Source organism: Cyprinus carpio, chromosome B6 (genome assembly GCF_018340385.1).
Source record: "Cyprinus carpio isolate SPL01 chromosome B6, ASM1834038v1, whole genome shotgun sequence".
NCBI lineage: Eukaryota > Metazoa > Chordata > Actinopteri > Cypriniformes > Cyprinidae > Cyprinus > Cyprinus carpio.
Window position 1 is genome coordinate 28,267,732 of NC_056602.1, and position 15,113 is coordinate 28,282,844.

The 15,113-nt window shown below is 34.6% G+C and overlaps 1 protein-coding gene across 5 annotated transcripts in view; it reads right to left on the bottom strand.

The window, feature by feature from the left end:
* The window catches only part of LOC109052155 (solute carrier family 12 member 5-like), a 152,601-nt gene that overhangs the window by 60,805 nt on the left and 76,683 nt on the right, over positions 1–15,113 (bottom strand). For 2 of the 5 annotated variants that reach the window (XM_042726649.1, XM_042726650.1), the window contains exon 2: positions 6,145–6,174. The exons of the other annotated variants lie outside the window; for them this stretch is intronic. In XM_042726649.1, coding sequence (XP_042582583.1) covers positions 6,145–6,174 — 30 coding nt within the window. The remainder of the gene's footprint in view (positions 1–6,144; positions 6,175–15,113) is intronic. 5 annotated transcript variants of the gene reach the window in all.

The window sequence follows — 15,113 nt, forward strand, 5'->3', positions numbered from 1 at the left end:
AGCGTCATTACTCCGGTCTTCAGTGTCACATGATCCTTCAGAAATCAGTCTAATATGCTAAAAATAAAAAAACAAAAACATTTCTTATTATCATCACTTGATGTTGTGTAATGTATAATATCATTTTTGATCAACTTAATGCATCCTTGCTGAATAAAAACATTAATTTATGATTTAAGTATCATTTTATTGACCCAAATAATAGTAATATGTATTGAATATTGTTAAAAGTATCAAAAATATTAAAGAAATATTAAATTGTTTTAGTTATATCGCTCAGCTCTACCACAAACGCTGCAGGACTGAAGTTTATTACTTAGTGTTAGTGTTAGTACTCTAACGATGAGCAACAGTAATAGTGACGCTTGTCTTAGAAAACAACACTAATGAGACCAAACGAGAGGAAAAGAGACAGGAAGTGTGTTTTTGGAAGAGAGGAAGTGATTCCGAAGGGCTCGCTGTTGGCTCATCAGGTCTGATTGAAGTGGGCTGTTGAATCATCTTGTCGGGTCGGGACTGGAGAGGAACACTGCAGGTGTTCAGCTCCACAAATTAAAGACACACACACACACACACACACACACACACACACACTCTCTGTGCCCCGAGGACCGACCTCTGCTTCAGCCCGTCGTGGGTAACAACGCTTGCTCTTCTGAGCTGATGACACAAGTCTATCTCTGACTCTCTTCACTTTTCCATCGACAAACATCAACACGGTCTCTGCTGGTAATTGCTGACAGCTCTGACGCGCTCACAGAGTAAAAAAGAGAAAAATATACTGGGAGAAAAAAGAGAAGGCAGAAATACACCTCAAAGAGCAAAGGAAAAGTGTGAAAAAGACAAACGAGAAGACGTGTGAGATCCGCTCTGAGGAACAGGATGTGAAAAGCAGAGTAACTATAGTGGTTTACTGACGAAACCTTTGCACAGATTCATCATCCTAACAGATCATGCACGCATATGATCAAATTACAACATTTTCCAGTGTTTATAACCAGGGTTTTATGCTGCCTTCAACTCGTGTTTTATATTACAATATATTATATTTATGAGATGAGCATGCATGAACAGCACCAAAAGCCATAATTACCTCTGGGATTTTCTTTGAGGCCTATTCAGGAAAAGCTACTCACTTCTTATCAAGTTTTAATTGAGACTGATGACAGTTTCTATGCATTTTGTGCTTTGCTTTCAACAGAGAAAAGCAATACATCTTTCTTAAAAAAAATTCTCATTTAGATTTATGAGGCAACAGGATTATGTGACAAAACTACACCCATCATTCACTGCTGCAGCACAACAATAAAATACATATGCATTAAATAAAATGAATTAAATGCATCTAATCTCTTCATCTTTTTCATCTCATATATTAATATATAAATGTATTAAATAAAAAGACATTTAATTTTATTTTTTTTTTTTTTTTTAAATTTTATAAATAATTTTGTATTATTTTTTTTTTTTTGTAGAATGTAATTGAATTTACAACTTTGAAAAAACAGTGGAAAAGCATTAAATTGTCAGAATTTCCCAGGCAAACACTAGAGATGAGCTGGAAGGGTTTTTTCACCTTCTGTCACCGATGGAAACGTACTCCACTTCATTTACAGCGATACAACTTTGCAAAAACTGATACTATTTAAAAACATGAACATCATATCAAATGAACTCTAACTTTATTTTCCTGACAATTTCCTAATAATTTTAAATAGTTGCTCTGAATCTTTTTAAGTAAAGTGACTAATTTCCCGTTTAAAGCACTATATAAATAATAGAGGTACATGATGAAACTGCAAGGGGGAATTATAAATATTAAACTTAAAATTAAATTTAAATGTATAGTACACAAAAGAAAAAACCCTGTACTTAATTATGTTTTTTTTCCTAATAAAAATCTAAAAACTTGAAACAAGATACATTTACTTGAGAAGCAATATTGCATTATTGCATTTCATTGGCAGATTTGTATTTTTATATTTATAGTATAAACTAGTTTAAAAAAACTTTTTTTTTTCAAACAAGTTAGTGCAGTTAGACAAAATACTATTAAATTCAAGGTGCAATGCATAAAAAATAATTCATATTTTCATATTCATGTTGCTTCTCAGTTTCATACGTAAGTTCATCTCATTTTAAGGACCTTTTAATAATTTAATAAGGTTATTTTTAGTCGGAAACTAGTCAAAAAAAGGCTAATTAAAAACTAATTTTGCACCTGCAAGTTAAGTTTAGATCATATTCAACAAATCCAACCAGTCTGATCTGTTTTGCATATTTTCATACACGATCATTTTTTATTTTAATATGTGCATGTGTATATTTTATGGCTTTATTTGTGTACTGATGTTGGCTTCTTCTCTGGCAGATGTCTGCAGGTTAAGTCTCAGTGAGCGGCGGCTCTATTAAGCTTTTAAAAGCACCAATTTTCAGTGTGTGTGCGTGTACGAGGGGTAAACGGCACATTTTGTAATAAGTCTGGCACTTCAAAAGGACTGTTTGAACCCTGTGGAATGGCCTCGCCTCGCTTCCATTTGTAGTCTAACAATATCACCTTTTTTGTGCAGAGACGAGGACGGAGCCTGACAGCCCAGGCGAGAACACACGGCCACAGAGATTTAGGATCAAACGGCTGGAAAATGAAGCCAATGAGGAATAAAGTTGCAGATTGAAACCTTTTGAATACATTTAGCTACTCAAGCATTTCAACAGTCCAGCTGAAAAACAAACTGGCAAAACAGCAAAATGTGCTAAACGTATAGGGAACTTGTAGTGGGAAATTTAGATTATTCTATTTCCAAGCCAAAAAAGCTGCACTGAATGTATTTAAACTTAAAATTCTCAAGAATATTCTGTTTAAAAGCTGACTAGAACAGACTGAACAGGTAAATGTGCTGCAGCACCTTTATTTTTTATTACATTGTTGGATTTGAGATAATTTTACATGCATTTTTACAAATTTTATTTTATTTTTTTATTTGTGGTGGTATCATGGTAAATTGATGGTATACCATGGTACTTTGATATATGCCATGGTTGTGATTAATTATCATATTTAAATACCATGATAATTACATGCCCTTCCAATGTGCTTCAAAGAATACCATGGTTTTACCATGGGATAAAAAGACACCACAGTATTTCTTTGTTAATTTTATGTCCTTCAAGGGTGAGTTTCATTGAAATGGTGAAAACATGTATTGGTTAAATTTTATGCCCCAAAATGTCACAGCTAGCGTAAAATAAATGGTTCTACATAAATAAAATATTAATAGTATTCCAATAAAACTTGCCCAATTAAAAATGTTAAAGAAAATAAAAATGATAGCAAGTAAATAAATAAAATAATTAAACATAAATAATAATAACAATTCAAAATTGTAAAACTATGCAAACATTATATTACTCATTCCATTTTTTTCTTTTAGATTTCAAGTTGGACATGTTTTTCAGGAGACTACAAGCAAATAGTGCAGAAATGCACAGATGTCTAGAGTTAGTATTTAGTTACTATGTACAAGAGACAGATGGTGAGGTAGATCTTCTATTTATATTCACTCTGTCACTGTTATCACTGACCGTATGAGTCGTAATGCACGAGCACAACGCAGATAAATGCAGCTTCATGTCATGCACCTCATGCATCATTCGGGTTTAATGTGCTCAGACTTCAGATGGGAAGCAGTGGTATCGAACCTCTCCAATCCAAACCATGACACAGTTACTGGAGATTTCCTGACTAATTAATCAGGATTAACTAGCTAATAGGATTTGTTCAAGATAACATCTAACAATCAAGATAATATGGAGAAGGTAAAACTGCTGTGTGTAACCTAGATATGAAGAACTCTGGCTGAAGAGATAACATGAGATAACTTTACACCAGTGTCAGTGGCTCAGATCGCTTTCTTCTGCTTGAGGTTTAGCTAATTAGCTCTGAAGCACCAGTTAGATATTTTCTCAAAGCTTCCGACTGCTGAAATCACCAAAATGCAAGAGTCTTCTAGCCGAAGGCAAGGTTAAATGTGCACTGAGCAATATTTTGTTTATATTTTGTGGCCTTAGATTTTACATTGACACCTACTGATGTAGATGCAGAACAAAACAAAAGTTTTCAGCTTTATTGAGCAACTGATTGACATCATCTCAAGGGAGTAGACATCATTTCAAACAATTGAAATTAGTTTTTTTCTTCATCAGATTTGGAGAAATGTAGCATTGCATCACTTGCTCAGCAATGGATGCTCTGCAGAGAATGGGTGCCGTCAGAATGAGAGTCCAAACAGCTGATAAAAACATCACAATAATCCACAAGTAATCCACACCCCTCCAGTCCATCAGTTAACATCTTGAGAAACAAAAAGTGTGTGTTTGTAAGAAACAAATCTATCATTAAAATGTTTTTAACTTTGAACTGTTGCTTCTGTCTAATATCCATATTGCATTCTCCAGTGAAAAAGTAATCTAGTCGGAATCAGGAGAGAAATCCGCACAGATCAAGCACAATTTAGAAGCCAAAACAGTCCAAATCAGATCTAAACAAATAATCAGGTGGATTTTGATGTAAGAGACAACAGGAGATGTACTTTTTAACTGGAGGAAGCATTATTATGCATTATAGACTCGTATTTTAGGTAGAAAACAATGGTTTGAAGTTAAAAACATCTTAATTATGGATGTGTTCCTCACAAACACAACTTTTCATATCACAAGACATTAACTGATGGACTGGTGTGGATTACTTGTGGATTATTGTCATGTTTTATCAGCTGTTTGGACTCTCATTCTGACGGCACCCATTCACTGCAGAGCATCCATTGGTGAGCAACTGATACAATGCTACATTTCTTCAAATCTGATGAAGAAACAAACTCATCTACATTTTTGATGGATTGTGGGTGAGTACATTTATTTCAACAAATGTTCATTTTTTGGTGAACTATTGCTTTAATACACAACCGCTCTCATCTGATCTTGGAAGCTACTGTAAGCAGGGATGGCTTGGTTAGTACTTGTATTCTGTCCTACCTTTTTTTCGGTGATAATCCTGTTTCGCTTTTTGGAATTGCGTCACATTATGGAATGTTGTGAGAATTCTAATTCCACAGGACTCCCACATCATTTCTAATAAAGCGGTGTTTGGACTCATGTGACATCTCGTCAAGCTGTATTCCTCTACCTTTCATCTGATTAATTATTATGCATGCCGTCACTGGTTTCCTGCTTATTTCACAGGCAATAACAAACAGGCACTCCAGAACATGAACATACACACACAATGAGAATCAAATCAAAGGGAGACATCACAGACACGACATGCTGCTCACAGAGGACACACAATGAAAAGATAAAAAGGAAAAACAAAACAAAAAAGGATCAATGACGTTATGCTCATTTTCTGTGTTTTGTGTCCAGAATCTAATAACTTATTTAAAATGATCAAAATAAAACAGAATTCAATACAACTTTTCTATGAGTAATAAAATTGTTGATTTTTTTTGTGAAAAATAATTTTAAAAAAGCATGCACAAAATGAAAATCTTAAAAATAAAATAACGAATTAGCTTTGTTTTAAATTAGTTTTGTAGTCAGCATTCAAGCTATTTTGTTTTTATGTGACACAAAAACCTTGCACGAACAAAAGTACACTTAATAAAACCTGTCATTTTTTTTTACTTTTTTTTCATTTTTTTTTTTTCGTTTTATTATATTTGGAAATGTTTTGTGTTATAGTTTAAAATTATGAAAAATAGTTATAGAGAGAGAAAGAGTCAGATATAGTTTTAATAAGATTCATTCATAAAAATTCATTAAAATATTAGCAAAAAAATTAGCAAGCTACAGATTAGCTTCCTGATGCAAACGCATCATATCAATGCAAATAGTGCATTCTAAGCTATTTCTGAACTACTATACTAAGCTACTATTAAGCTATTTTTGGACACCCTATTTGTCATTGACCCATAAATGGAATTACAACACAAACAGACAATATGTGAACTTATAGTACATGGAACCTTGCTTTCAAGAAAAGTCCAAGACAATGAAGAACACACGACTACATACAGCCACACTTCACAGTGTTTTGCGTGAACACACACGTGTCGCACGCACAATGGCAGCAGTTTGCCCATCTCTCACCTTTCTTGGGTGGACAGGTGGTGTTGACCACTGGAGAAAAATGCACACAACACACACGACTTTAGAACATCATCACACAGCATTCATCTTCACACATCAAAGACAAAACAAGTATTATCAAAATTAAAGTGATTCTAAAATAACGAATCTCACACATTAATCTAAAACCATGATAGAGGTTAGGAATAGATCTCCCTGAAATTCAGTTCTGATGAAAATGGGCTCAACCTTAAGCCATCCAAGATGTAGTTTATTTCTTCATCAGAACTGATTTGAAGACCCCAATCCATCAATTAGCAATATTATGGATAGAGGATTTTATTTTACGTTGTTAAAAATGTCTTTTGATTTGTTTCTTACAATCATGCAGCTTTTGGCTTCTCAATATGTTAATTGATGGACTGGAGTGGTGTGGATTACTTGTGGATTATTGTGATGTTTTTATCAGCTGTTTGGACTCTCATTCTGACGGCACCCATTCACTGCAGAGGATCCATTGCTGAGCAAGTGATGCAATGTCAAGTCAAGTCAGCTTTAGTTATATAGAGCTTTATACAATAATGATTGTGTCAAAGCAGCTTTACAGTGTTGAACAGGAAAAGAGTTTGTCAATAATGGAAGAGGACAATAACAAAGAGTAAGTTTTCCATCTAAAGTCAGGTTATGATTTAGTGATGTCATCATCCAGTTCAGTTCTCTTCCAATAGTGTCTGTGCAATCAGTCAAACGTCCCCGACTAAGCAAGCCAAAGGCGCCAGTGGCAAGGACCCAAAAATCCATCGGTGACAGAAATGGAGAAAAACCTTGGGAGAAACTAGTCTCAGGCAGGGGGCCAGTTCTCCTCTGGCCAGACGAAACCAGCAAGGCATAGTTTAATTCAGATTGAGCAGAAGACTTGTTGGTTCCCATGGTCTTGTGCCGAAACATCTTCAATGCAATGCTGCCATTTCTCCAAATCTGATGAAGAAACAAACTCATCTACATCTTGGATGGCATGAGAGTGAGTAAATTCTTACCCAAAAGTTCACACAAACTACAAACGTCAACAATAATGGTTGCAGTTAGGTGTATTTGCAACATAATGTTCAATAACCAAAATATCAGAGTGTTTGCACGTGCACAATGAAAATCACCCAACTGTTATTATTTATCATTCAACTCATGGTACAAATGACAAGGTGGTGAAACATCGCCCATCTCGCATGAGATTATGATGAACAGCATTTGGAACGTGAACCAGTTTCATGTCTCTTTTGTGATTCCTCCTTACACAAGCCTCAGGTGCTCGACGCATGGCTGGAAAAGTGTGTGAATCTTTCGGGGTGCCAGGTATTCAGCTAAATATTACATCATATAACCTTTATCTTTAGCTGGAGGATTCACTCGAGGGGTACAGCTCACCAAGACAGATGAATAACATCACTCGCATGTGTTCATGATTTCTGAAATATGCATTTGTGCATATTTGGTTTGTCCAGCATGTGCAACAATTCTAATGGAAACCATCTAACATTTCAGCAAAATCAGCAAATTCAGTGTTAGTTTCTTTCCATTACATCACAGTTTACTCAGCAGCTGTCTGATACATCTAAAGAAACTATATCTTGATATTTTTAGCCTTTTGGTGATATTCAACATAAATCTCAAACATTTTTTAAAACCAGAGGAACCATAATCTGCACCAAACAGCCACTGTTGTCAGGGAGATTAAAAATATTTAATGCAAGAACTAAAACAGATTGAATTTTTTTTTTTTTTACTTTTCCTATATACAGTATGCTGTTCATTAAAACATTTTAAAATAAAATTCTAAATGGAGACTTTGTGACTAGATAATTAAATTGCTCATATGGCATTTCGTAACAAGTCAAACAATAACAATTAAAACAGTGTTGTTAAACAAAGAAAAAGAAAAAACTATTAAATATTGTTATCAATAATTAAAATAAATGTGTAATAAAAACAAATATTAGATTTAAACTTAAATTTAGACTTAGAATTAAACTTAACTAAAATTAGAAATGTTTATTTGGCAACTAACTGAAATAAATTAAAGTTGAAGTACTAAAATTACTGAAACTATAACTATAAACATGAAACTATAAAATGTGTAAAAAAAAAAAAAAAAACTTAAATGACAAGCACATAACAAAATTACTAAAATGTAAATGTTTCCTTGGTAACTAATTGAAATACAAGAGTTACAAAAAATAATAAACATGACAGATACACAAATTTATTAAAACTTAAAATAAAAACTAAAAACAAAAAAAGCTTATTCAAAATATTAATATATACTAAAAAAAAAGTTTAAAAAATTGGAAATGAATTAGTAAGCACAAAACTAGCATGCTTATATAGTCTTTACAAAATTAATTAGTCCAAAAAAAAAAAAAAACATTGAAATTGTAATTAACTTTTTTATTTACAAAATTCGTTCAACCCCCCTCATGTAGTGAGCCGAACTATCCATGATGGTCTGCAGCAGTGATTCAGAAGTGCTTGAGCTCAGAGATCCTCAGAGAACAGCACTCAGCTCCTGTCAGTGAGGTCCTTCAGATCCTCCGTCCCTCCTGCAGCACGGACTGACCCTTCTCAATATTCACTAGGGTCTTTGTGGTAATCAAGCGGCTCTCAGAAGCTCAGCTTATCTCCACAGCCCCGGTCTCTGCTCTCATTCTCTCGTTCGCTCCGGCAGCAGCAGGTAATGACAAAGGAACTGTCTCTGCTGCACATGTGAATGAAGCGAAGCGCTCACATCAAACCGAGCTGCTTCCTCCTGCCAATACCTCAAGCCTTTTTTAAAGCAGCTCTATTGTTTCGCCTCAGAGTCGGTGACGGCGACGAGGCTCTTTCTTTGTGCTGTCACACAATGAAGTGCTGTTTTTGCCTAAAAGTCTGCCAGCACATGGGAAACATACTATAAACCTGCCGTCATTTTCAGAGACAGCGCGTGTGACCTCCAGGTGAAGTGTGTGATTTCTACTCTGCTAGTCCCAGCACAAACTCATGCTGCGGCTGAGCCAGAAAATAACATGTCAGTTGTGGAGAGGTGTGTTATTTCAGTTCCAGGCGATCAGGCTCACGACTTTCACCCGGTGAACGATAAAACATGTGAAAAACTCACACAGACTTACACTGAAGGATGGAAAATCTAGTAGAAGACCACACTCTTCTGATGTATACTAGTAAACAGCCCTTTACTAACTACCCAGAACACCCTGGCAACCAGCTACTGCAGCGAATGAGGATTGTGCAACATTCTGAATTCAACACCCTTTAAATTCCAATTCATTCTGGAATGTTAATTAAGGCAAACTGGATGAAGAATTGCTTGAACTTGAATGTAAGGAAGTAGAGTTCAAATTCAAAAGACAAACCTGAAACAAAAACTCTTTTTTTCAGTTATTTTAAATTTTTAATAATGGTTTGACAAGGACTTGTTTGAATGTTTCCAAAATTTGTTTTTGAAAGCCTTACAAAATAAGGCATTACAGACAGAGAGATATATAACTATACAATGAGATAGATAGATAGATAGATAGATAGATAGATAGATAGATAGATAGATAGATAGATAGATAGATAGATAGATAGATAGATAGATGATAGATAGATAGATTGGTAGATAGATAGATGGATGGATGCACGGATGGATGGACCGATAGATAGATAGATAGATAGATAGATAGATAGATAGATAGATAGATAGATAGATAGATAGATAGATAGATAGATAGATAGATAGATAGATAGATAGATAGATAGATAGATAGAGCTCCAAACGTTTGAAGGCACTTGATAATAGTGTTTCTGTTTAAATGTCAAAGGTTTATGGATTTGGGGAGAGTGAAGCGATCAGACTGACAGCTCAGTATTCCACTGGTCAGTCATGTGACACGTTTGATTGGTCAACAGAGGACAGACTAGTGCCTTATATTGATTATTTCTGCAGGCAGTGTGTGTTTGTGTGTGTGCGTGAGGCAGAATAGAGACTCATGCTGAATAAACGATGAAACTTGACTCATAGCAAGTCAAGAGAGGCTGATGTGACAGATGTGTTGCTGAACACACACACACACACACACACACACACACACAAGAGAGGATACACACACACACACACACACACACACACACACAGGACAGTGTGGGAATTAGTTGTTCTAAAGCTGCAGTTCAGAGCACTTTTAAACGCTTCTAATCCATCTGATTGGACACTTAAACCAGCTTCTAACATGATCCAACACACACTTCATCAAATCCACTCCAATCATCACGAACAGAGACCCTCATGGGATACTGGATACCAAACCGCCATAACTGCAAGCAACAATACTAATAAAATATACATATATATATATATATATGTGTGTGTTTTTTTTTTTGTATATATATAAATATATATGTATATATATATATATATATATATATATATATATATATAAAACTTATATGCATATATAAAATAATAATAAACATAATAATATCAAATAACAATAAACAAAACCACAAAAAAATCACAAAAAAATCGTAATATCTTTTACAAATGACAATATCATATAAATAATTATAATAACTTATAAACATAAAAAATATATAAATATATAACTATATAACAAACATAAGAAAAACATCATCTCCTGAAAAAAACTAGTAACTGAAAAATAATTTTCACTCAGAAATTGCTACTTAATTTCACAAATAATTACAAATTTCTAACACTGAAATACTATTATATAAATACTATATATATACACATATGTATATGGAGTGCTACCTGCTAGGACACATACAGTGCACACACACACACACACACACACACTTCCTCGCCCCACCATGCATTTTATTTGCACCACATCTAGTGACAAATGGGAAGGGCATTAAGTTGTTGAGGCCGGAAAGCCGGAGTGATCCATCAGAACAGTCCAGCAATGCAAACACAGAGCAGCGGTGGATTGCATAAATCTTTCTCAGAGAGCGAGCGCGTTTACCTCAGACAGACATGCAGCATTGCATCACAATCGCACAGGTGAACTCATGCACAAACACACACGTGACATCCTGAGGGGCATTTTTTTTACTTCTCATCCTCATCCCGAGTGAATATGTGACCGTGGAGCACAAAACCAGTCATAAGTAGCACAGGTATATTTGTAGCAATTGCCAAAAATACATTGTATGGGTCAAAATTATAATTTTTTCTTTTATGCTATAAATCATTAGGATATTAAGTAAAGATCATGTTCCATGAAGACATTTTGTACAAGTTTCCTACCCTAAATATATCAAAATGTAATTTTTGATTAGTAATATGCATTGCTAAGAACTTCATTTGGACAACTTCAAAGGAGATTTTCTCAATATTTAGATTTTTTTTTGCACCCTCAGATTCCAGATTTTCAAATAGTTAGTAAAATATTGTCCTATCCTAACAAACCATACATCAATAGGAAACCTTATTTATTCAAGGATCCTTACACAATCAAGGGCTAGAAAAACAGCAAGGAGATCGGTAAAGTAATCCATGTGACATCAGGGGTTCAACCATAATTTTACGAAGCCAAGAGAATACTTTTTTTGTGCAAAAGAAAAAAAAAGACTTTATTCAACAATTCTTCTCGTACGTATCACCATAGCACCATTTCAGAGAATATCCACTGAATGAAACCTATGTTTCTGGACGTTGATTGTGGTAATTATATTGCTGTCTATGGAGGGTCAGAGAGCTCTCAGAATTCATCAAAAATATCTTCATTTGTGTTCTGAAGATGAACAAAGGTCTTACGGGTTTAGAACGACATGAGGGTGAGTAATTAATGACAGAATTGTGCTTTTTGGTGAACTATGCCTTTAAGAATTGCAAAAGACAACCCACCCCCACAAACCCCAACAAAATTTTCACCTTTTTTCCTGCAACAAATTTTGGCAGCAATTCATTTGCAATCCTGAATATATAGTGTATGGATCTCATGAGACTTTTCTCCGAACAAGGATTATCATCTAGACAAAACAAACACATGGCTGATCAAACAAAGTATTTTCTTGTCTTATAATCCTATTCTCACTACTAAATATATATCATCACAGTAAAAATACCATGGTATTTACTTGCTTTTTTTTTTGATTTATGTTAACTTTCATTGTTGGTTGTGGGTAAGTTTTTATTTTATTTAAATTAATTATTTTTTTTATTCAGCAAGGATGCATTAAATTGGTCAAAAGTGACAGTAAAGATATTTATAATGTTGTAAAAGGTTTCTATTTTAAATAAATGTTGTTCTTTTGAACTTTCTATTCATCAAAGAATCCTGAAAAATAAAATGTGTCACAGTTTCCACAAAAACACGAAGCAGCACAACAGTTTTCAACATTGCTAATAATCCGAAATGTTTCTTGAGCAGCAGATCAGCATGTCAGAATGATTTCTGAAGATCATGTGACACTGAAAACTGGAGTAATGATGCTGAAAATTTAGCTTTGATCGCAGGAATAAATTACATTTTAAATTGCAATAATATTCCACATTATTACTGTTTTTAATGTATTTTTGCTTGGTGAGCAGAAGAGACTTTCAAAAACATAAAAAATCTAACCAACCTCAAATTTTCAATGCTACTGTATAAACCATGGCACTGAATGATGATAATATTCATATTTACATGGCACTCCCAAGTATTTAAAAGAATGCTATATTATTACTGTACGCCTCAATAAACATGCTAATAATTCTGACTTCAGTGAAGTACAACAGCATTGGCATCACTATACCGCCACAGAACTGTGTTGCGAAGGCGTTGTGAAGGAATTCAACATCAGAGCGTTGCGTAATGGCGTATCTGGGGCAGAATTCAACACTTCTACCCAGACGTTGCATAAGATGTCTCCACATCGCCGCGCTCCGCTTCTACTGCAGGATCAAGCAGCTCAGATTTTCTAAAGCCGTTCAGCGCGGCACAGACAAAGTCTTCATTTATTGACATAATTTAATTTGCTCTGTTTAATTAGTCTTTTATTGGGCGCTGCATGTTTTTAAGTGCCAGTGGAGCGAGGTCTCAAACGATGAAGCTTCTTCGTGTCACGTTCACTGGTGTGCTTTTTAAGAAAAACGTGTTTCTGATGTACTCCAAAACATCTGCTCATTTAACCAGCTTGTTTTTAAAGTTTGTTTCTTGAGCAGCAAATCAGCATATCATATTGATTTTTGTTTGTTAATGTGATGTTGAAGTGTGGAGTGGTGTTGTTGTGATTTATGTTTTTGATTTGAGGAATGGATTAAATTTGATTTTATTTTATATTGAAAAATGAAAAAGTTGTTTTAAATTGAAATAGCATTTAATGATATTACGGATTTTTACTGTATTTTTGACCGAATAAATGCCGCCTTGCTAAGCATAAAAATCTTTCTTTAAAAACATTACAAAATATTTTAAACAGTAATATAAACCATGACACTGAATGATTATCATATTTGTATTTACATGAAGCAACAAATGTGTTTCTGACTTCCTCCTAAATATCTGCTCATTTGATCAGTCTGCTTTTAAAGGTTATTCTATTGGACATAAGATGAAGGCTATTGGGCAACCGAGGGACCTAAAAGGGCGATTGTAACCCCTCGACACTTCACATAACCTCATCTATTCAAATGCATCTCTGCTTTAGATGTTTTCCTTCTCAAATGCTGTTGTTTTCCCTTTTATATATTTCATGAACTGAGGCACTTTCTGCAGCGGACAGACCATCAACAAGGATGCTCTAAGAAAAAATGCATGTGCAAGATGTGCATCAGTGTTTGATGGGGAAGGAGACGAGATTCAGTTATCCGTGCTGAGCTCTGAGTGTGCAGGCACTCTTAAAGAGGTGTCTCATCTTTTCCCACACACACGACAGATGTTCATGGTGTGATAAAGCTTGGATTGGATCCAACTACTCTTCCACAGGTCATGGAGGATATCTAGTGGATCAGAATCACAGGCTCTGTTAATGAAGTGTCAAAGTTTAAAAAGGAAATGCACCACTGGAGAGATGTTTACTGAGCCGTTGCATTTTGGCTCTTAAATGCAATAAAAAACCTTGATATCTGAGATCGTACAGACATTCAAGCCTTCCAATAAACCCAGAAAATGCAGATGACTTGTTAGCATTCTTTAATGCAATAGTGATTTAAACAAATGCTGAATATTAAGCATTGCACTTGGATGCGTAACGCATTTGTGCTGAAAAAATCCCAGACTTACAAGACCCCCCCGTGATGTTAATGTCTTTAACCAAGGTTCCCTACAGAGAAAACACAATTAACATATTCGAGACACTTGCCAAGTTTCTCAACAGGTTAATCTTGCAAGTCTTGGCTTAAATTGCACTGTTAAATGCAAGACCTGGCTTAACAAGTGTCTAGCCTTAAAATTAATAACTGCTGATTAATTCTGCTTCAATCACACATCATCGGAAAGATTCCAAGGATTGTGATTTTTAGCTGATCAACAAACACTGTGAATTTCTTTTTTCCAAAGCTGTAAATAAAAGATAAGTGGAGTCTGTTTTTACAAGAAAATACTATTTCAATCTTTTCACACCATAATTTCACATTTAATCCAAGTGTAAACTGCAGTTTCTTTGTGATTCTTTGTGAAATGACAAGCAATTTCGGTGTGAAAATTGATTCAAAGTAAATCCTACACCAAATTTTACACGGAGAATGAAACATCGACTTAGAGAAGAAAAAACAAAAATGAGATCTCTTTAATATCTCACTTGTTTGTCCTAAACAATAATGCAACTAATCAGACAGCAAATTATGGACGTATGTCTCCTGCTTTTCAGATGTTTCAGGAGATCTCAAACTGTTCTCAGATTTGCCAAGATACAGTTAAAAGCCATCTCAAGATGAACTTCTCATCATCATCTGAGCTGCTCTCCACATGCATATTTTACTGTCAGTGCATGAAAACTTTTGATGCATTTGT